Here is a 22,386-nt window from a genome sequence, read left to right on the forward strand (position 1 = left end):
CAAACATGGCTCATTTAATTCAACTGTCACATTGTAACAAGTCTCATTGAATAAACAATTGACCAACTAGGAAAGGCAATAATAATAAACACAAGTTTTCCATTAGAAATCACTGTCACCGGTTGTAGAGTGTGAATATACATGTATTTTCAGATGGCTCAGCATCATCATGTGTGTCGTCATAACCATCTTATGTGTCATCGTAATCATCAAGCTCAAGATCTGAAATGGATGTTACTGATGAGCTGTCATTTCTGTCTAACGAAATCTTCTTTCCCTTGACTGTTTTGCCCTTTTATGCCCTTAATTGCACATAAAAATCTGTCCATAGCTCTGAATAAACCATCTGCAGATCAGTGACAAGACAAATTGTAACGTTAAAATTAAACACACATTGTATGCGATCTGGCGAACGACGGAACATATACGTTGGTGATTGCAATATATATTTCCAAATGATATAACATTTAAGAACGCTAAACTAAATCCGCTGCGAGGATTATACGACAGTAGTTTAACTTTTAAGCAACAGCTCTCATTGGTTTTGTACATGTTTTCCAACCGAGGAGTCCTCGATTCGGTTTCTGTTCTTGATTCATTGATGATGTTGCACGTGATCACAGATTACAGCTGTGCAAACACCGGCAATCGTGGACCATCCATTGTTCCTCATAATCCTCATTCCTTTGAACTTAGCAAAAGCTCTCATTGGATTTGTACACGATTTTCAATTATTGTCCAAAGCTGTGTTTATTTGAATAATAAGACCTTGGCAAAATCAGTAGTATTGGATATGCCAATTAAGTAGCGGTATGGAAATTTATTCCCTTGTATATACCTTTCCTTGACTTTGAGATTTGACATCTTATTGAATGTACGCAATGGTGCAATCAACATACAACATTAAGAAGCATATGTAGAGCATACACTGTGTTTGATCTTGGCGAGCTAGTTACAATAGAAATATCTGACAATGTTAGATCAAACACAATTTTATTTTGAGAAAGTTATTCCCCATAACCCTTTTCTTGATATTAGGATTTTGATGCCTTATGGAATGCATCACAGAGGATATTTGTTTTGTAAATGATAGTATTGCATATACAGTATATCATTAGGTTTTTCTATTTTTTTTTCTTTTGCTGCAAGGCAAGTGGGCCATGCTAATTTACAAGGGCAGTTGGCTTGAAGAGCCTGTGAGGCTTTTGCATTGTCAGACATGGCTAATTACTAATAACATTTTGTTTTGGAGCTTACAGGCCGAGATGGCCTAGAGATTGACAAGTAGTTTATTTTGTTCTGTTGTTCCCAGGCAAGAAACCTGAAGGGCCAAGGGGTCCAAGTGAAAGCAGACAGGCAGTTGCCATGTTGAGCCATGTTAAACAGACCAAGCACAAGGACCAGTAGAGGACAGAGCAGGGCGCTACAGCTGATACCCACAAACTGCATTAATTATTGGCGAGTACAGGACAATGGATTATATAAATATAAGATAATGGCAGATCCCTTAATTTAATGTAACATAAGTTTCCATAAAATTGCCGCCAAACATGTAAGCCAAAAAAAGGTAAACTGACACAGATATCTTCCCTCAAATCCAAACACTCCTGAATGTCATTTACATTATAAATCATGTCACCCATGGAAGAACAAGGAGGAAAACAGAAGGTCTCTGGGAGTTTGTTGAAGTACAGAAATTGTGTACTTATACCTTGTGAAGATGAAGCTGAAGAGCTCTGTTGAAGCGGTTAACATGGAACTGAATTTGCTTTGACCAGTCACAGTTTTCTGTAGACCTGAATAACAAAAACAATAAATAAATTTATCATTTTTTTGAATGCATGGGTTTAAATCAGAATTCATAGTTAGTAGCAACAAGCACGTGCTGTTGGGCACTTGGGCTGTCATGTTCGGTTTGATGGCAAGAAATTAAAGGAAAAAAAGGTTTCATAGGCACATGTTTTTTTCAGGACCATTGCAGTATTGTGACCCATCCACAACATTCAGTATAGTACCCTGTCTACAAAAGATTACGGTAGAAATTGAATACCACTGTACACATACAGACAGACAGGGCAAAAAAAGAATGCCCCTTCCGCTTCACTGATGGTGTATACATGTACACAATGAAATTAATTTGTTCAGCTCAACACAAAACTCATCATGAGACGATTATTGCAAAACTAGGACAAATCAGAATGCCACATTTGTGAATTACATTACACCAACAAAATTGAATCTACATTGTATTGGTGCAAATCTAATCGAAATTGCAATTAGCAATGGAACGAACTTAAAATAACTTTCTATGGAAATTGATTGATAAAGTGGTCAAGTATCTGGGGAAACCTATAACATACATTATTTGCAACACCAACTGAAGAGTAGTACATTTTTTAGCACTGCTTATACATTACTTTTGAGGGAAAAAACCCATCGGAATAATAGTTTTCAAAACAAATATTCTTGGAATTGAAAATAATAGGCAACTCACGAGACATGAGTCAATTAGCTTCAAGTCTTTTGCCTATATGACTCCAGTCACAGAGACAGAGACGGATCCACTACTGACGGAGAATTGTTTTCCTCACCGAGTAACCGGCCAAAGTAGCCGGTCAATTTTGGCCGGTAGTGATGGCGTATTTTGAAACCCCTGTAATGGCATTAAACTGTATGAATTTATACTTTTCTGAGTTTCTCCAAACCTTTCCCTGAAGAGATTACCCATGTCCAGGACGCCATCATTCCAAGAGGGGAGAATGTCGGGACCCATTATTTGGGCCCTCCTATTTGTAATTGAATATGCGTGAAGAGCCAGTCTATTTTATTGATGTCAAAGACAAGATAAGTTTTGCGGTAACACCATAAGAATAAATCTCTTTTGTGAGTATGTGTGGTTCTGAAAAGAACCGGAGGGACTCAACGTATCGAACAGTATGCTCTGCCCGTCGTCAGGACGACCAGCAGAGCTACCACAAAACGTTTGTTGTCTGAGTATCTTTCCACCATGCAAACCTTCAAATCTCATTTCATTGATGTCATCGCGCGCTTCTAAGTCCATGTCTGTTCACTGCGTATTTTTAAATATTTTTTCTATGTTTTATTAGACGGTTTTTATTTGAACGCCTCAAGAGTGAATTTAGATGTGTTTGTGAAGGTGATGACAAGTACTGTTTCTTGCTGCTGGAATATTTATTTATATCAGTCACCACCTTTGAGTGTTTTCACATCTCCCGTTTCAGGTAGGCCTTTATATTGCTTAAAAGTTTATATTTTGATGAACTGTATGTCTATTTATAATTTCGATGATTTGTTTGAAAATTGCATGACTAAAGTTAACCCTAAAGGGGCCGGGTTATTTTGACCATCTCTCAGCCGGGGGGGGGGGGGGGGGGGGGGGGGCGGATTCTGCCCCCCCCTAAGATCTCGGCCATCGAGTGACGAAAAATTTTGAAACTCAGCACATGCATAGAGCAACTCTTCCTAAACATGCCCACGAAATTTCATGACTAAAGGTCTAAGGGTTTTGGAATTATGGCTAATTAATTATTCATATGTATGAATGGCAATTCTGCTCGGTGTACACGACGTATATGCGAAAATTCAGTTTTCACGGCGCGTAGCGCCGGAAAATTTTTTGCTACGTGCCAACCCGTGGTCTGATTTTTATGTTTTTGGTATTAAAAGATGCGCAAAGCTCGAGGCTAAAAAGTCATAACAGCTCAGGTCGCGAAAAAAATTTTTTTAGAAGCTATCGCGGAAAATGTTGAGGGGGGGGCGGATTCCGCCCCCCCCCCCGGCCCCTTTAGGGTTAAAGCTTGTACATACAATTCCCAATACCTTGATCAATTTATTAGTAATGCTCTTTCTGACATGTGATGTAGAACGCGAGCGCAAGTGATAACTGTAAATTATACGCATCTCTTGACAACTATATGTATGAAAAATATGTCTTGTTGCAAATCATCTTGATATACTGTTTTGATAATAGTTTTTTTAATGTTAGTTATGACCCATAGAGCGAAATTAGATGTGATGGTGATGACAAGTAAAGTTTCTTGCTGCTGGGATATAAGAAAAGATATAACAAGAACTTGGGCACCTTCTTCAAGTGCATTCTCTCGCATTGCATCTGTCGTACTGCATACTGCATATGTTTTCTTGTAGCTAGCAGCAGTCTTGTCCATGACAGTGGTGGCAACTTCATGGGTTCTACGCAGTCTTTCTTTTAGATCCGCTGCATATTGTTGATGAGATGTATTCCCTGTTGGTGAAGGTAACCAAAACAGAATGTTGATGGGAAGGTGGGGCTGACGTCCAAACATCAAGTACATGTAGTTCCTGTCGACGAATGCTTTGTGAAATTGCACATATGCACAAGGGGGCCTACATGTAGTCACCATTTTTTCCTTCTGTCAGTGTGCCTAGCATCATCAGTAAGGTTTGGTTGAAACGGCTACACTGACCGTTTTCCTTGGAAATGATAAGATGTGGTGCGACTCTTCTTTATACCACAGCTATTATAAAATTCTCCGATGGCCTTCGCTTCAAAATTGCGACCTTGATCGGAATGTACCTGTAGACGTTCAGGGAACCTGTAATACACCAAGTACAGGGGTATTATAAACATATAAACCTTGGCAACAGTACCAGATGTCCGATCCTTGGTCAGGAATGCCTGAGCATATCAGGTATAATGAACTGTCACCACAAGAAAGTTCTTTGTGTTACTATCGTCGGGCTCTAGGCTCAGGAAGTCAATGCATCTTAATTCTACTGGAGAAGTGGTCTTGACGGAAACTAGCGGTGCAGCCTTCACAACTTGCTTCTTTCGTCTTACACACCTCTCGCACATCTGGCATTTTGTTTCAACATCATCTGCCATGCGTGGCCAGTAAAAACTGCAACGAGCCATGTCCAACGTCCTCTCCACCCCAAGATGGCCATCAATGTCAAGTAAGCCTTGTGGAGCTTGTCGTCGGTGACTCTTTGGCAAAACCAATTGTAGCAGTTGCCTTCCATCGTGATCATTACTCTTCCTGTAAAGAATACTGTCTCTGAGGAAAAATCTTTTAAGTTGTCACAGAAGACTTTTTGTCTCCTCCTGTAATGATGCTCGGTCTTCAGTTGATGGTTTCTGATCGTTTTGGTTGAACTTGATGACTTGCCGTATATCATCATCTTCATGCTGAAGTCCTTGCCAGTCAGCAGGCTCCATAGCCGGCAAAGTTGTTGGTCCTGTCTCTGCAATGAATTATGTCGGAACAGCTCACGTTGAATCAGTCAAACTTTTGACGAGAGGTTGATTCTCGCCTGGTTGACTATTAACCAAATCATCCGTTCCAGATTCAACATCACGGCTTTGGTACACTGCACGAATGACATCTGTTGTTTTCATCTCTGTTCATTGGAATCATTCTTTCTTGAAGCCGGCAGATCTTTTCTTCAACGCGGTTTGACTCTTTGTCTTTGGATGGAGGTTGCTGATGGGGTCGTCGGGACAATCCATCTTTATGTACATCTGCATTTTTGTCACCGCGATGATACTTAATCACAAAGTCGTAGTCAGCTAGAGCAGTTAACCACCTGTGACCAAACCAGTAGCATCTAACTTGGCAGATGTCAACACATATGTGAGCGGATTGTTGTCAATCAACAAGGTGAACTTAGTTCCATATAAGTAGTAACAAAAGTTCTCAGTGATTGCCCATTTGAGTGCCAGAAATTCCCATTTGTGAGCTGGGTAGTTCAAATTACTCTTAAGAGAGTCCTCGGCTTGCATAAACAACCACTCTGAATTGGCCTCCATCATCTTTCTGATATAGGGCTGCTCCCCTACCCAGATCCACTGGCGTCCGTGTGTATCACAAAGGGTTTCTTGTTGCTGAACAGCTCGTTGGATTTTCTAAGTTTAGCTTGGTTGGTCTTCTTACCAATTGACTTGCTAAACCTCTTCTTAGAGAAGTCACAACCAACCAGTAAGCTCAATCAATGACTTGGCAATGGAAGAAAATCCTTCAACAAACCTGCAATAGTAGCCTGCAAAGCCAAGGGATGATTTAAGCTCCTTCATTGATTGGAACCGGCCAAGTCTTGACTGCATTTATCTTGTCAGGATCAGTGCTCACACCATCACTTGAAACGTGTCCAAGGCACTTCACTGTTGATTGGAAGAACTTGCACTTCCTTGGCCCAAGTTTCAAGCCAAACCTACGGAGCTTCTCAAGAACTTCTATAAGTCTTTCTCCGTGTTCTTCTGCAGTCTTGCCAAAACGATGATGTCATCAAGACAAACAAAGACTTCTTCCAATTGAGATCACCCATACACTTCTCCGTCAGGCGTTGGAAAGTAGCTGGAGCATTTGTTACACCTTGGAGCATGCGGTTGAACTCATAGAAGCCAAGAAGACACCGGAACGCCGTCTTGTGTTTGTCTTCATCAGCAACTTCAATCTGGTAGTAGACTTCAAATCCAACCAGGAAAACCACTGTGCTCCACTCATGGCATGAAGTATGTCCTCAATATTAGGGATAAAATATTAGGGATATAATACTGGTCACATATTGTATGGCTGTTTCCTGTAGTCGATACACATACGAGTACCACCATTCTTCTTGCGGACAAGAATGTTGGGTGTCATCTAACAAGATGGCCCCGATACATGGCGACACGGTTTTGCGAGCTCTTACTTTTTTACTTGTTGTGTGTTTTTTAGTCACGGAATCGTCAGGAGTACTAACGTACACTAGAGATGAATTACTTGTGCTTCAACCTAGTGTTAGTAAGGTGAGCAATGAACTTTTGGCGAGCCTGAATTTGGTTGAGAAATGTCTGTCTGTACCTTCGAATCCACTCAGTGACAAAGGAACTGGCTTTGCACGTTCACAGAAGTCTCGAGGGCGTAGGCGGGGTAAGCGTGGAGGGGTGTTGATACGACTACGAAAGCGGAATCATAAACCACCTTTACCCAGTATATTCCTCGGACTCCTCGTATCGTCAGGAAGTCAGTAACTTGGTTCAATGGTGTCAGGACAACAATTTAGAATTGAATGTTAACAAGACCAGGGAATTAATCGTTAACTTTAGAAGAAATCCCTCTGTCATTCAGCCTTTGAGTATCAATGGATCTGAAGTGGAAATTGTTGACTCCTTCAAATTTTTAGGTGTACATATATCCAATGATCTGAAATGGGTGACTCATGTGGATGTCATTGTTAGAAAAGCCCAGCAACGTCTGTTCTTTCTTAGGAGATTGAGGAGTTTCCGTGTCAGCCAAGGTCTGTTGGTGAAGTTTTATCGGGCAGTGGTTGAGAGTGTTTTGACACTCTCAATCGCTGTCTGGTACGGCAACACCACGGTGGATGACCGGAGACGTCTCAATCGTGTAGTTTAATACTGCCAGTGCAATAATCGGTTGTGAGCTTCCGGCATTAGACAAACTGTATGCGTCCCATGTACTGAAGAAATCTAGGTCAATCATTCATGACGAATTCCATCCTGCTAGTTATTTATTTGAGCTGATGAGAACAGGCAAACGTTACAGAACAATCCGGGCTAATTCCAATCACACTCTCAACAGTTTTTATCCCAGTGTAGTACATCTAGTAAATGAACAAGTGTTAATATAGTTTTAACGTTTTAGTATTAATTTATTTGGTTTGGAGTATCAATGCATTTTTTAAATAGTAATTGTATAAGGTGTTTTATCAGTAATAAGTCGTTATTAACACATTTTACTCATTGATTTATGTATGTATGTATTTATTATTATTTTTTTTTTTAACAGCCCGCAACGCCATAATGAATTTCAATGTATGTTTTTTATATACAAATGACAATAAAGAATTCTATTCTATTCTATTCTATTCTATTCTATGCACAAACTCGCTCTCTTCCACCGCTCTCTTCCATGGATTGCACTCTTCCATTGCACTGCTCTCCATTGTGTGCTCTAGCTGTAATTGTGGCGTAGCACAGTTCCTGCTCAGAGCTTTAGAGTTGCTGAAGCATGTGCAGTTCAGCTGTGGTCAGTCTCTCACTCAGGAAGACCACTAGATTAGTTCCAGTGACTGCAGGGATTACGAGATCTGATTGGCAAGGGAAGCAATCCAGTTAAGTTCTTGACAATGATTGGAAGGAGCCAATTCCTACACCTGGTTAGGACACACCTGTAGGACGCACTTAAGTAGGACGCACCTTATTAGGTCTTCATGAGGTTATAATAAAGCAGTGAAACCCTGGTACTGAAGTGAGATGAATCAATGAAGAACTCAGAGGAGATTATTCTCAGGTTCTGTGCCACTGCAGCTTTATTCATCAGACATAATGTAAGAGTGAGCGCGGGCGAACTGTTCACCTAATGTGCTTGCGCGCATACAAAGTAGTGCTCATGAAGTATCACAACATCCCTCCCCTTTTGAAAGTACAATTTCAGGAATAATTATTGGTGTACACATAAAACTGGAATTTACTTAATTAGCAAGCATTTACATGAAATGTGTAGTGATGGCTTTTCAATTGACAGACATATGAAACATTGGTGGTCATAGCTTACTGCCAACTACAACTTTTGTTTCTCTGCAATAGTTTCTCTGCAATATGTGGCACACAGTCTTAGTACCTTCTTTTCGAACGGTAACAAATTTAACTTTAACAGTAACAAAGTTAACTTTAGTACTTTGAACAAAGTGAACAAAGTGAACTTTTAGTACTTTCTTTCTTTTGAAATTTGACTTTGGTACTTTCTTGCTTTCTTCCTTTTTGAACGGTTAACAAATTTAACTTTAAACAACAATAAATGTACTGAAACAGGTTTAATAAACATATGAAACTTTGAGTTCTGTTTCAAATCGTGTGGGTTATTTTTTTGTTTCCATATGAAATTAAATGTGTAATATCGTTTCTGAACCAAATTGTTTGAAGTATCTGCTATGTATAATCTGGGTGTGTGATATTATTCAGTGTATCTGGCTGGTTTTCGGATTGTGCGTCCAGATTTTGTTTTGCGAGTGACAGTCGGAGACTTGTTTCGATCTGTGTTGTTTCGGTCTGTTTTGTTTCGGTCTGTTTGTTTCACAGCTTCTGTGTCTAGCTTCTTGTTGGACAGTGGAAGTGATTCATCAGCGAATCGAACTCGTTTGGGCGTAGCCAGGGATTTCATCTGGCTGGGCATCTCACGTAGGTGCGAACGGTTGCGACGTAGTCTGTGTCCATTGGGTGTGGTGACTTCATATGATCTAGGTTCCTTACAGACTGTTGTGACTTCACCAGGCAACCAAGTGTGGTTCTGCTGGTCCAGGATTCGCACTCGTTGGCCAACATAGAGTTGCGGGAGTTCTTTTACTGCTTGTTTGGCATCATGGTCGGTCTTCATCTTTTGTCGTCTTGCCTCTAGCTGGTCTCTGATATCCTCAGCTTTCTGGGGGTTTGCTTGCAGGTGGTTGTTTGGCAAGGTAGTTTGTATCGGTCTGCCGAAGAGAATTTCAGCTGGTGACGGTAGTTTGGAGTCCACAGGGGTTGCACGGAGGTTCAAGAGTGCTATGTCGACATTTTGTCCAGACTTCTGGCATTTCTTGATCACTGACTTGACGGTTCTGACTGAACGTTCCACGAAACCGTTTGAACGTGGATAACGTGGAGACGAAGTTGTGTGCCTGATGCCCCATGTGTTACACATGTCTTCGTAGTGTTTCCCTACGAATTGGGGGCCGTTGTCTGACATAACCTCAGCTGGTGCTCCAAGGAGGCTGAATGTGTGTGAGGTGATGCCAGCAACTGCTGCACTGGTTGTGCTGTTCAACTTGTGAACGACAGGGTACTTCGAATGATAGTCAACTATCAGTAGATAGTTGTCTCCGTGGATTTCAAACAGATCAGTGCCAAGTTTGGTCCAGGGGGTCGAAGGTACTTGATGTGGCTCCAATGGTTCCTTTTGCTGTTTGGGTTGGGATTCCTGGCAGTAGGAACACGCTTTGACAAGTTCATCAATATGGCGATTGATGTTGGGCCAGTAGACCGACTCTCTGGCTAGACGTCTTGTCTTCTCTATACCCATATGGCCTGTATGGAGCTGTTGTAAGATATCCGTCTGAAGTGAGTCTGGAATGATGACCTGTCTTCCTTTGAAGATTATTCCCCAGGAGATACCAAGCTCATCCCTGTATGGCCAGTAGACCCGTAGGTCTCGAGGTAGTTCCTTGACGGAGTCTGGCCAGCCACTGTATATTATCTGACACAGTGCACTTAGTACAGGGTCTCTTGCTGTTTCTCTCTGCAGTTGCTCTTGCTTAGACTGCCCAAAATGCACAAGGTCCATGCACATGGCGTCTTGGCCTTCATAGACATCAAAACTGCCGACCAGTCTGTCTAGGGGTATGTCATCACTCTTTGTCGGGTTTGGCAATCTGCTCAGGGCATCTGATAGCGTCATTGTTTTCCCTGGTCTGTACTGTACGTCAAAGTTGTATCCTTGCACCTTTATTAGCAAGCGTTGCAGACGAGGTGGTGCACTCGAGAGGGGTTTCTTCCAGATCATCTCAAGTGGCTTGTGATCAGTGTGGAGTGTAAACTCTTTCCCGAAGAGATAGCTATGGAACCTGGTGATGCCGAACACTAGGGCTAGTGTTTCTCTCTCTATGTTAGAGTAGTTGGCTTGTTCCGGGGAAAGACTCTTCGACGCGAATGCTATCGGCCTGTTGTTTTGAAGGAGACAGGCTCCCAGACCCTTCTGTGATGCGTCGACTTCCAGCACAGTGTGTATCTCTGGGTTGTAGTACTGGAGACACGCTTCAGTGGTGATGGAATATTTCAAGGCTTCGAATGCTGCTTGATGGTCATCCTGCCACAGATATGGCACATTCTTCTTCAGAAGATCCCCGAGGGTCGCTGCTTTGTCTGCTAGGTTAGGGATATATGCAGAGACGTATGTGATCAGGCCTAGGAATTTTTGCAGGTCTTCCTTGTCCTGAGGTGTTGGAATGCTGTGGATGTCCTCAATTCTGCCTGGGTCCGGCCGGATGCCGGTGTCGGAGTACAGTGACCCAAAGAAGTTGATTTGGTTGGTCTTGATGTGGCATTTGTTGCTGTTGAAAACTAAGCCTTCACGGCTGGCTGTTTGAAGTAGATTCAGGAGGTTGGCATCGTGTTCTTCCTCAGTACGGCCATATACAGCAACATCGTCAGCAATGCCGACGCATCCTGGGACCTGTTCTATGATGTCGTCCATGCACTGCTGGAAGATGTCTTGGCTGATGGAGAGACCAAATGGAAGGCGCTGGAAACAGTACCGGCCAAATGGCGTTCGAAAGGTGGTCAGCTCTTGGGATTCTTCCTCGAGCTTGACGGCCCAATACCCAGCTTTAGCATCAAGCTTCGAGAAGAATTTGGCTTGAGAAAATGCTGGGTTGAGTTCCTCTAGTGTGGGTATTTTGTGCAGACATCTCTTGAGGCTCTGGTTCAGCCGCTTAGGATCCAGACAGACCCTAAGTGTCCCATCTTGTTTCAAGCTCGTGGTTATCGAACTACACCAGTCGGTGTGATGGGTGACCTTTCTAATTACACCTTGCTGTTCCATCTTGTCGATCTCTATTTTGAGCTTCGGCTTCAGGTGTATGCTACACTTCCTGGGCGCGTCAATGCTCGGTTTAGCATCCTCCTTTAGATGAAGAGTTGCTCTGGCTTTGAAGTTTCCAATTGTGTCAAATTGGTTGGGGTACAACCTCACGAGGTCGTGGACCGACTTGATGGTGTCATGTGACAGATTTTGGGGTTCACCCACTCCTGGTTCTTTGGGTGATGCAGGGGGTTGAGGTGACGATTCAGTGGAGTGGATGGTGACCACTTCAAGCTCGCTGCACATGGGCAGGCCGGCTATGGCTGGTCCGGGTACATCTACGACGTAGAATCTGTTCTTTGTCCACTTCGGTGTCTTGTAGCGGCATAAAAGCTCAATGCACCCTAGGCATACAATCTCTGTACCGTTGTATGCCGTCAGCTTGGTCTTCACAGGCTGGACGAAAGACTTCCATCGACTTCCATACATCTGTTTGATCGTACGGAGTGGCAACGTGTTTCCTCCGGCTCCAGTGTCAACTTTTGTGATTAGTCGGTGTTTGCCGATGAGGTCGGGGCAGATAACGTCAAGCGTTGTGTATGCCTCCCTGTTGTTGTCTATCGAGCTCATGCAGAGGTTCGAGACAGTAACTGTGTGGAATACTGTTTCATATTCCTCTGAAGCTTCTGCTGAATGGATGGGTTGTTCATCTCTGTTGGTGTCATTTGGCTTCTGCTTGCCGGCATTGGATCGACTTTTGGATCTTGGTCTGCGAGTTGTATTTCCTCGCGATGGGCTGCGGCCACGTCTGGACGGAGATTTGCCCTTGCGTTTACCCTGGCTTTGGGTCTTTCTGCAGAATTGGCCCAATGGCCCTTGGAACCACATGATTTACATGTGTCCCGGTAGGCAGGACACCGTCTTGGTGGGTGGGATAGACCACAGTTGCCACAGGTTCTGCCAGTGGGTCAGAAAGCATGGACAGCTGTATGTGACGCCTCCAACGTCTCAAGGCACTTTTTGCCAGCAAGGATGGCTTCGTACTTCCGTCCCTCTTGTAGCATGTCATCGATGCTAAAACCAATGGGTTTGTCTAGAAGATCTTTCTGGAAAGATTCAGATGTGGTAGACGCAATCACTAATTCGATGATGCGTTCCGTCATTTCCTCTGGTCCGAAGTTACATTCGTGTGCCTTTGCTCGGCATCTGTTGACGAAGTTGTCCAGGGATTCATCTGGTTTCTGGCGATACCGCATAAGCTCCAGGCGATGTATGCGGAAGTTCACTTTGATGTGTAGCTGCTTCTCGAACAACTCCCATAACTGGTTGGGGATCAGTTGTTCTTCTGCTGACAGGCTTGAAGAATTTATCATTTTGAGGCCTCCAGTTCCGACTGCTATTTGTATCTTAACAGCACGCTTGGCAGGATCGGTGATTTCCTGGTCCCTGAAGCTCAGGTCCATCCGTTGTTTAAAAAGCTAAAACTCTTCTGCGATGTCTGTGGCACCCCAGTTCATTTCTGGGAACTTGGCCATGATGCAGGGCTGTGGGATAGAAATCTCTGGGATACAATTCAATATGCTACAGCACACGAAATTGTAAACAATAGCAACTGCAATGTAGCTTTAAAGGTAAGTGCTACGATTAGTGATCACAATAAATCACAACAATATAATTATTTCAATAATAATTTTGACTATTCAACAATGTATTTGTCAAAACACATATTATTGTTCATATATGAAATGTCCAGAGTTCTTTTGGTGAGCAGTCCTTTCTCCAAGAATGTCCAAACACAGTTTGTCCTGCTGTTCCACAGAAATGAGCGATGTACTGTCAGATTTCCAACTTGACTTGATGTCCCGTACAGGCCTCCGTAGATATGATTGATGCACAGTTCCGGCACTGGCGGATGAATACGGCGAATGTTCACTGTGATGAGCGGGAAGCGCACAGTTCCGGCGATGATGCGGAGTGATAGGGTCAAAGGTCACACTTGACGTAAAGATGCGTGAAGCGGTTCACAGGGCTTGTGATGTTCACGGAACTATTTGTTCATACGCACAGCTACAAGAATGTGTGCATGATAGCGAAACAATGTTTAACAATATGAAGGTGATTCAAAGGTGTACATTGTTACGTGAACTGGCTGGGGGGGGGGGGCCTGATGATCACTCCCGTAGATCAGACTTTTGACAAAGTTATTGTAGTGACTTGCCTTGGTCACGCGATGGTGCGACGGGCTGGTCCCTGACCGGTCGACCGTGTGTACGGGTCGAGTAAGCTCGGTCGAGTCCCGGTGCGGTCGCGTCAAATCGGAGCTCGATCAGCTTTCACTCAGCTCCACGAAAAAGACGAAAAAGTCCTCTGTCGCTATGATGCCGATGGTCGACTCGTGGCGAGGGGTTTTCTCTTGTCCGTGCTGTCCACAGCACGGTGTAGCGGTCCGCCTCAGCGTTGGCTCGGTGATGGCTTAGGCTTGGCCTCAGTCCGGCGATGACTCCGGGCTAGGCTACGCACGCAGCTGAGTTTCAGTTACGTTGCGTGCGGTGTGCAGTGGGCTTGGCGACGGTGGGTGTGCGGCATATAGTGTGTGGTGTGGTGCGCTGGATCTATGCACGCAGCGATGTACAGTTCACACTCAGGCAATCACAGCGGAAATGTTGTTGTTGCGAAGACAATTTCTGCTGCTTTCCGGTAGTTTTCAGTTACTCTTCTTGGTTGAGAGTGATGGGTGTTCTCTGGCCTTTTTCACCTCCGCTGCCAGCATGAAGTGAGATGAATCAATGAAGAACTCAGAGGAGATTATTCTCAGGTTCTGTGCCACTGCAGCTTTATTCATCAGACATAATGTAAGAGTGAGCGCGGGCGAACTGTTCACCTAATGTGCTTGCGCGCATACAAAGTAGTGCTCATGAAGTATCACAACAGGTACCTCAGTGTCTGATCAATACATAAGAGGTCATCCCTCCCCCGATTGTGTTCATGAGGTGTGCGTGAGAGCACGAGGGAGTGTTCCCTGTGTGCCTGGTGGTAGACTGCCCCGCAACGAGCTTGCTCCCCCGGCCTTGTCAGTTTGACCGCTCGCTGGCAACTGCCTCGGAATGACTGAGGGTCACAGTCAGCGCAAAACTGTCACAGTATCCAAAAACAGGGTAGTTTAATAACAACAATAATAATAAATAATACCGGAGTCTTATAGAGCGCACATATCTGCCAGTAATTAGGTACTCAAGGCGCTGGTAATTTTGTATTTTGCAGACAGGTAAATGAAGTTTATGAGAAATGCGAGACCCATTATATAACACCTTTATAAAGGTTTAAAATAAATAGTTTACAAGTGGATCTGAGTGTTTACAACCTACATGTCAGCTTTATTTAGAAGTGTGCAATGCTGACTTCATTTGGATATGAAGTGCATCATCGCTGCACTAGGTCAGTCATTATCGTTTCAAGCCTTTTCCACCGTGGCTTCCGCTAAACCCACCTATTCTCTTAACAAAATTTGTGGTAAAATTCATTTGTTTTTCTGAGGTCATTTAACAAAAACACATTTTGCTTTTGTGTTTGCGATTTTCCAGTATTTTTTCTTGCTACACCTTTTATTTGCACATCTTCATTTTGTCTATATACATGAACATAAATTCCCATACTGCCGGAAGATTTCCAGGGTGAGAGATAACCACTGCATATTCTGGATGAAGCAACTGTTGTATATGTACATGTATATCTAATGCCACATTGTTTGCACTTCATTCTTACTTTCGCCCATTGCCATGGGAAGTTCCAGGAAGGTCAATACTAATCGCCACCACTTTCCCATGAAGATTATCTTGATTATGGCAGATGGCTCCTGCTGCTTCAGGTTTGTAGAAAGACTCTCCGAGGCTTCCATCTTAACGGTTAATAAAACAAAAACAGTAACAAAAATTACATAGCAACTAAAACTGTACAAAAATATAAGATTTTTTTGCAATTCACTCTGCTGGAATTTCTTTTTCACTTTACAAAAGTTGACAAATTGTACCAAATGTGAAGGAATATTTTGGAGTTTTCACGTTTGTTAAAACAATTTAACATACATGTGGGAAATATTATTGACTTAATTTTATGAAATGCCTGGATTTGTTGCTGGTCCAAGAGGGGCCAGCCTACATTCCTCTTTGCACATGAATGACTGAGTGGCTGGCTGACTCACTGACTGAGTGTCAATTAAGAAGTAGATTTGCTTAAGTCTCACCTCAGCCTACTGTTATGTTCTACAGTTTCATGATTTAACCAATAAACAGACTGCAGACAAATTGCTTTTATCTCTGCAAATCGTGTTCGTTTTCAGTGTCACATCGCACACAAATTACAATGTCAGCTACTACACGAGTTAACCCTTGACCTTACTAGACTGGTTGCCTGTCACATGTAAACACCACATATACAGGTTTGCCAATGGCAATAAATTGGCAAAATCTGGCCCATTATGTATACATGTACATAGGTCACATGCATGAAAAGACTACCAGTGATTCGCCAGTACAAATCAACTATACATAAGTTTCATGTTATGTTGAGTTTCATCCTGTGAAATTCATTTGGTTTATAGTTTGTTATTTTTCTACAAAACAAATTGTATTCACTTTTGAATACCAAACAAAATGAATTCCAGCATCATGGATATACTAAATCTGACAACGTTTGGTATTTTTTTTACATACATCTTAAATTGTTAAAAGTTGTCAAATATATTATACCAACAATAAACTGCAATCACACAACAAAAGGACTGAAGAAAGAACAATTACCGGCAGCTTTTGATTAATGTTTGCTACACATCTTCCCCACATTTTACTTTAAGTGCTGACCAAAACAATTTGTTGTGGTTGTGGAAAAACAAGTGTGCGTATTCTTATTTCTCATGTATTTATTTTGAGGTCTTACATGTAAATAGCGATTTAGCGTGGCACATTTTCAACATTTTCCGCTGCTAATGCACATGGTTGTTAATAGGTCCATGCACACTAATACGGCATCAGCCAATATACAATTTTGTTTTCTCCTTTAAAAATACAGGTTTCTTTTATTTTTTATTTTTATATTTAAAGAAAATAACAGGGGAGGGGGGCAGTTTTGATAGTTGTCATCGAATAAATAGTTTATGACCTACTTATCCCATTATTGAAACGGCACTCACAATCATACTAATAAAGCATTTTTTTCAACCTTTCCTTGTCCTATTGTCCAAGAATTGTTCAGGTGCAGATGATTGGCCTGATAAGGCCATATGTGCACTGACTCACAGTCCAGACAATATCTTTAACTAACAGTTGACCTATGTGGTCCTCGTCATTTTGACAGACGAACAACAATAATAATATAGTGTACACGTTTATATATATTCCTGCCATTAGGTACTGTTGAAATTACCTATAAATGTGGGTGGTGAAAAAGCATATCAATAATTTACTCTTGAATTTCAAAGAGTGAAACAAGGGATAAGACATTTTAAACTGAAAATCATTCTTATTTTAGAATAAGTACTTTGAAAAAAAATAACTCAAGAGGAAACTACATGTACATGTGTAGAGTGAAAATGAAATCTATTCAATATCTAGTCCCTAGTATCAGTTGATGAAGTCAATTTCACCCTTTGCGACTAAGAGGATACATGGTGGGGAAAAATGTGATTGATCTACATGTATACCAAAAAATGGGGGGGGGGCCAACATGTGCCTAATTCCCCCAGGATTACTGCCCATGGGTACATTGTTGGCATCCGTCTGTCTCGGAAGACAATGGAGTATCTGTGCCTTGGTCAGTCCGTTGTACTTGCACAGTGCCTGCTGTGGCTGTAGAGCCCAATGCGGGAGCTACAGGTCCTTTGGCATTTGCTGCAGGTGTAGTTGGTGGTGGTGGCGACGGGAGCTGCCTGAAGCCTCTGCCGTCTGTGGGTCCTCCTTTCTTCCCACTGATTACAGGACCCCCGCCGTGACAGTAGATGCGATCTGATGTCGCTGATTCTAGGTCTGCTGGACTGACGCTGCATACCTTCAGATCACGTTTGCAGACGTCTTTGTAGTGGAGGGTGGGCCTTCCTCTTGGCCAAGTCCCTATGGCAAGCTCGCCATACAAAACGTCTTTTGGGATGCGTCCGTCATCCATGCGGCAGACATGGCCCAACCAGCACAAGGGTCTCTGGGTCAGGATGGCAAACATGCTGAGCACACCCGCCTGAGACAGGACAGCTTCATTTGTGACGCGATCCTGCCAGGTGATACCCAGGAGTCGTCTAAGGCAGCGCATGTGAAAAGCATTCAGCCTGCATTCTTGGCGGGAGGGCAGTGTCCAGGCTTCGCTACCGTAGAGAAGGGTACTCAGAACACAAGCTTGGTACACCTTCATCTTTGTGTTGGTTGTCAGCATGGTGTTGCTCCATACTCTTTTTGTCAGGCGAGCCATTGCAGTTGCTGCCTTTCCTATCCGCACATTGAGCTCGGCGTCTAGGGATAGGTTGCTTGAGATGGCAGAGCCGAGGTAAGTAAAATGGTCGACCACTTCCAGGGTGTGGTCGCCGATGGTGATTTGGGGATTGCTACTGACATCCTGGCCCATGATGTTAGTCTTTTTCAGGCTGATGGTGAGGCCGAACTCAGAGCATGCTTCCGCAAAGCGAGTGATGAGCCGCTGGAGTGCATCCTCGCTGTGGGCAGTAAGGGCGGCGGCGTCTGCATAGAGCATCTCCCTGATGAGCACTCTGCACACCTTCGTCTTTGCTTTAAGGCGGGCCAGCTTGAAGAGGTTCCTGTCACTCCTAGTGTGGAGGAAGATGCCATCTTCAGACTGTTGAAAGGCAAAGCACAACAGCAGGGAGAAGAACACGCCGAAGAGTGTCGGGGCCAGGACACACCCTTGCTTCACACCGCTCTTGATTGGGAAGGGGTCCGAGGATGATCAGTTATACTGAACGGTGCCAGTCATGTCGTCATGAAAGGATGTAATCATCTTCAGGAGCTTTGGGGGGCAACCAATCCTGTGTAGGAGGGTGAAGAGGCCGGTTCGGCTGACAAGGTCGAACGCCTTGGTGAGGTCGATGAAGGCAAGAAACAAGGGGCGTCTTTGTTCACGGCACTTCTCCTGTAACTGCCTGAAGGAGAACACCATGTCAATTGTCGACCTTGCAGCTCTGAACCCGCATTGCGACTCTGGGTATACACACGATCGGCAAGCAGTTGGAGTCTGTTGAGGACGACTCGGGCAAAGGCCTTTCCCACAATGCTGAGGAGGGAGATCCCGCGGTAGTTGTTGCAGTCACTGCGGTCGCCCTTGTTTTTGTAGAGCGTGACGATCTTGGCATCACGCATGTCCTGCAGTATTGTGCCTTCCTCCCAGCATTGGAGCAGGAGGTCGTACAAGTGGCCGAGGAGGGAACTCTCTCTGCCAGCCTTGAGGATCTCCGGTGGGATTCCATCACTTCCTGGAGCTTTTCAAGCTAGCGAGTCAATGGCCTTGCTGAGCTCTTCGATGGTGGGTGGTATATCGAGCTGGGCAAGGGAGAGGTGTTCTCAATGGCTGTGTAGGTGACTATGATCTCTTTGGAGTACAGCTCCTGGTAGTGTCCTACGCATCTCTCCATCTGCTTGCTGCAATCTGTGATGATGTCGCCTGAGGTGGATTTAAGGGGAGCGATCTTGATGACACTAGGACCAAACGCATTCTTCATGCCCTCGTACATGGCACAGATGTTACCACAGTCTGCGGAGGTTTGAATATCATGACACAGGTTCAGCCAGTAGTCATTGGCCCACTTGCGCGCAGTCCATTTGGTTATGTTGCGTGCTGCTCTAAAGGTAGCCAATGTTTTCCCGGAGGGCTGTCTTTTGTAATCAAATAGTGCGGCACGCTTGGCAGCGATGGCAGGCTCCATCTCCTCAATCCCCGCCACAAACCAGTCTTCGTTCTTCCTCACTCTCTTCCCAAAAATGTCCGAGGCGGCCTCATACACGGCATCGCGGATGTGGTTCCATCGCACTGTGGCGCTGTCTGTTGGGCAATCTTCAAGGGTGTCGTCAATGGCTTTGACGAAACGTTCGCACAGTTCGGGAATTGACGTTCTGGCGGTGTTGATTCGTGGGCGGCCCTTTTGCTTGGAGCGATGGATTCTTTTGGTCGGAGACGCACCTTGCTGCTGACCAAGGAGTGGTCAGTATCGCAGATGGCACTGTGGTAAGTGCGGGTGACAAGCACGTGGTTGAGGAGGGGTCTCCTGGTGATGACGAAGTCTAACTGGTGCCAGTGTTTGGACCTAGGGTGCCTCCAGGACACTCTGTGGTGTAATTTGGTGGGGAAGAATGTGTTGGTGATGCAGAAATCGTGGTAGGAGCAAAGCTCAAGTAGCCGCTGTCCGTTCTCATTGAGCTTGCCAATGCCAAAGTGTCCGATGCAACGCGGCCAGGAGCTGTGGTCTGAGCCAACTCGGGCATTAAAGTCTCCGAGCAGGAACAGGTCTTCTTTCGGAGGGATCTCTCTGATTTTGGCCTTGAGCTCTTCGTAGAACGCATCTTTAGCCTCAGCTGCAGAGCAGAGTGTGGGGGCGTAGATGCTAAAGATGTTTGTGGGACCAGAAGAGGTCATGAGGCGGAGAGAGAGGATACGCGCAGTCCCCTGAGATGGAGGCTCAACTGACGACAGGAGGGAGTTGCGTACTGCGAGGCCAACCCCAAAGAGTCGGCGCTCATCTGGCTCCAGTCCTTGCCAGAAGAACATGTAGTCCTTCTCCTTGAGACTACCACTGAAGGGGAGGCGTCTCTCCTGAAGGGCGGCGATGTTGATGTTGAACTTCGACAGCTCGCGGTCGATGATGGCGGTTTTCCTGGCGTCGTCAACTTGCTGGAGGTCGTCAGAGAGGCCAGGACACATTGTTCTGACATTCCAGGTGGCCAGCCGTATGGCTGGTGGTTTCATACTTCGTTGTTTGCCTGGTGCTGAGTTTACCATCTGCTCTTCGGTGTTTAACCTAAGCTCCAAGCACCCATTGAAGCAGGCAGACTGTGGCAGGTCAACACCTAATTGGCTGGGGGCTGCCCAGCTTGAGGCGGGCGGTAGTTGACCAGTGAGACGCGATGGTCCCTCCCACAGTCGGAGACAACCTGTAGCGCCCGAGCTTACACCAATGCGCTCTGGGCTTATCACTCGTAACTGTTGTCTCCCGTGTTGGTTCTGTCGCTTGGACAGCGACACTGAAGTGACCTCTCCAGGGCGCAGGCCTGGGCAAAAGATATGGAGATCCTGGGGTGCCCAGTCATCAAGATCCCCCTCTCGGCCTTGCTGGAAGGATCCGACGGAAAGGACGAGCCGATACGGTCGGTGTCAGCGTGGCTGCAGGAGTTGCCGGAAGGTGTCATATCGTTCACCAACCGCCTTAGGGGCTCCACTTCGGATTTTCTATCTGGGTAATCCCATAGCCTTGTTCTCTCCCGAGATAACCACAAGGTAGTGGTGCTAATTTACCCATAGCTGGGGCAGTGGTTGACATGGCGCCAGGGCGTATCCACACGCCGGTGGGCCTGCGCACCATGTCTCTGGGGCCCACTACTGCTCCGAGATCCACTGCAGATTCAGCCTGGGGTCGCAAGATGCCCAGTTACCGTGTGTTACCATGAGGAGGCACTGCAGCAGTCTTAGTGGTGGAGAGGCTATGTACTGGCAGGGGAGACTTACGCACTCGGCTCCCTTTTCACCCCAAGACAGAACTAGCCAGCGGCAGCAGCTGAAGGTAGAGAGCGGGGTGTGCAATACTAACTACAACTACACTACTGCACTAGACGCATCACACAGACTCTGTGGTGAACATAAAGGCCAAGATAAAGGCCAGTTGTTAAAAGTGAGAGACCACACATACTTACTTGACTTTGTATCTTCTTGAGGCAGTCAGGTTCCTCATGCAGTGAGGCAAATTTTATACAAAACAGTTTCAGTGACCATGGTGACACAAAAATGTGTGTTCACAATTTTGACAGAGAAACCTCCACACTGGAAAGTGTGTGCCTAAAGTGCGGTTGTCAGGAATAGTATGGAACTACTAAAAAAAACACTTAAAAAGTGCACTTTAAAAGCTTTTAACAAACTGATACTCGCACAACAAAGGTTATAAAGCAAATTTCATGTCACCTTTGTGGCATCATTGCCGGGGAAAAAAATGATTTGACATGTACTTCATGTGCTCTCAATCAACATCGATGTACAAGAAGTACATAAACCCATCTTATGAACCCTTTAAACTACTTCTGCCATGTGCAGCTACCACTTTCAAACTTTCTGCCATGTTGCCAATCACCAAGGCTTCTAAATAATCCTTCACAGTCAACCCAATGCCAACATCACCTGCGGTGAGTTGTCATGATAATATTCATCCAGTTTTCAATTATCATTGGATTCTAAGACAAGATTCTAAGACATTGGATTCTGGAGAGAGGCCCTCATTATTCTACTGCTGAAGAAAGATTGAAGCTTCAAGAAGTATCGCCCAATTAGCAATATTCAGTTTGTGTCAAGGCTGGTTGACATGGCTGTATTCAAGCAGGCGCACAATCACATGACTACCCATTCACTTCATCCCATGTTTTAGTCATCAAAGGGGAAATGCCATAACAATGAAACAGTTCAAAATCATTTCAAAAATGTTCACTGAACATATTTCACGGTGTCAATGTCATTCCTAATTAGCATGTTCCCGTCTTTGAACGGTTCCAGTTTATTATGATATGGCAGGAACCAGTCAAGGAGCACATTTTTAAAAGCTGCAAAACTCTTGCAGTCAATGTGGAGTCACTGCCAGGAACAAATA

At 44.5% G+C, this 22,386-nt stretch overlaps 1 protein-coding gene across 2 annotated transcripts in view; it reads right to left on the reverse strand.

Moving 5' to 3' along the window:
• Positions 1-22,386, reverse strand: part of LOC119741396 (DNA repair protein complementing XP-C cells homolog) — an 83,512-nt gene that overhangs the window by 50,916 nt on the left and 10,210 nt on the right. For both annotated transcript variants that reach the window (XM_038217147.1, XM_038217151.1), the window contains exons 3-4: positions 15,315-15,447; positions 1,712-1,796 (exon numbers count right to left, since the gene is read on the reverse strand). In XM_038217147.1, coding sequence (XP_038073075.1) covers positions 1,712-1,796; positions 15,315-15,447 — 218 coding nt within the window. The remainder of the gene's footprint in view (positions 1-1,711; positions 1,797-15,314; positions 15,448-22,386) is intronic.

This window comes from Patiria miniata, unplaced genomic scaffold, assembly GCF_015706575.1.
Source record: "Patiria miniata isolate m_02_andy unplaced genomic scaffold, ASM1570657v1 HiC_scaffold_11, whole genome shotgun sequence".
Taxonomy (NCBI): Eukaryota; Metazoa; Echinodermata; class Asteroidea; order Valvatida; family Asterinidae; genus Patiria; species Patiria miniata.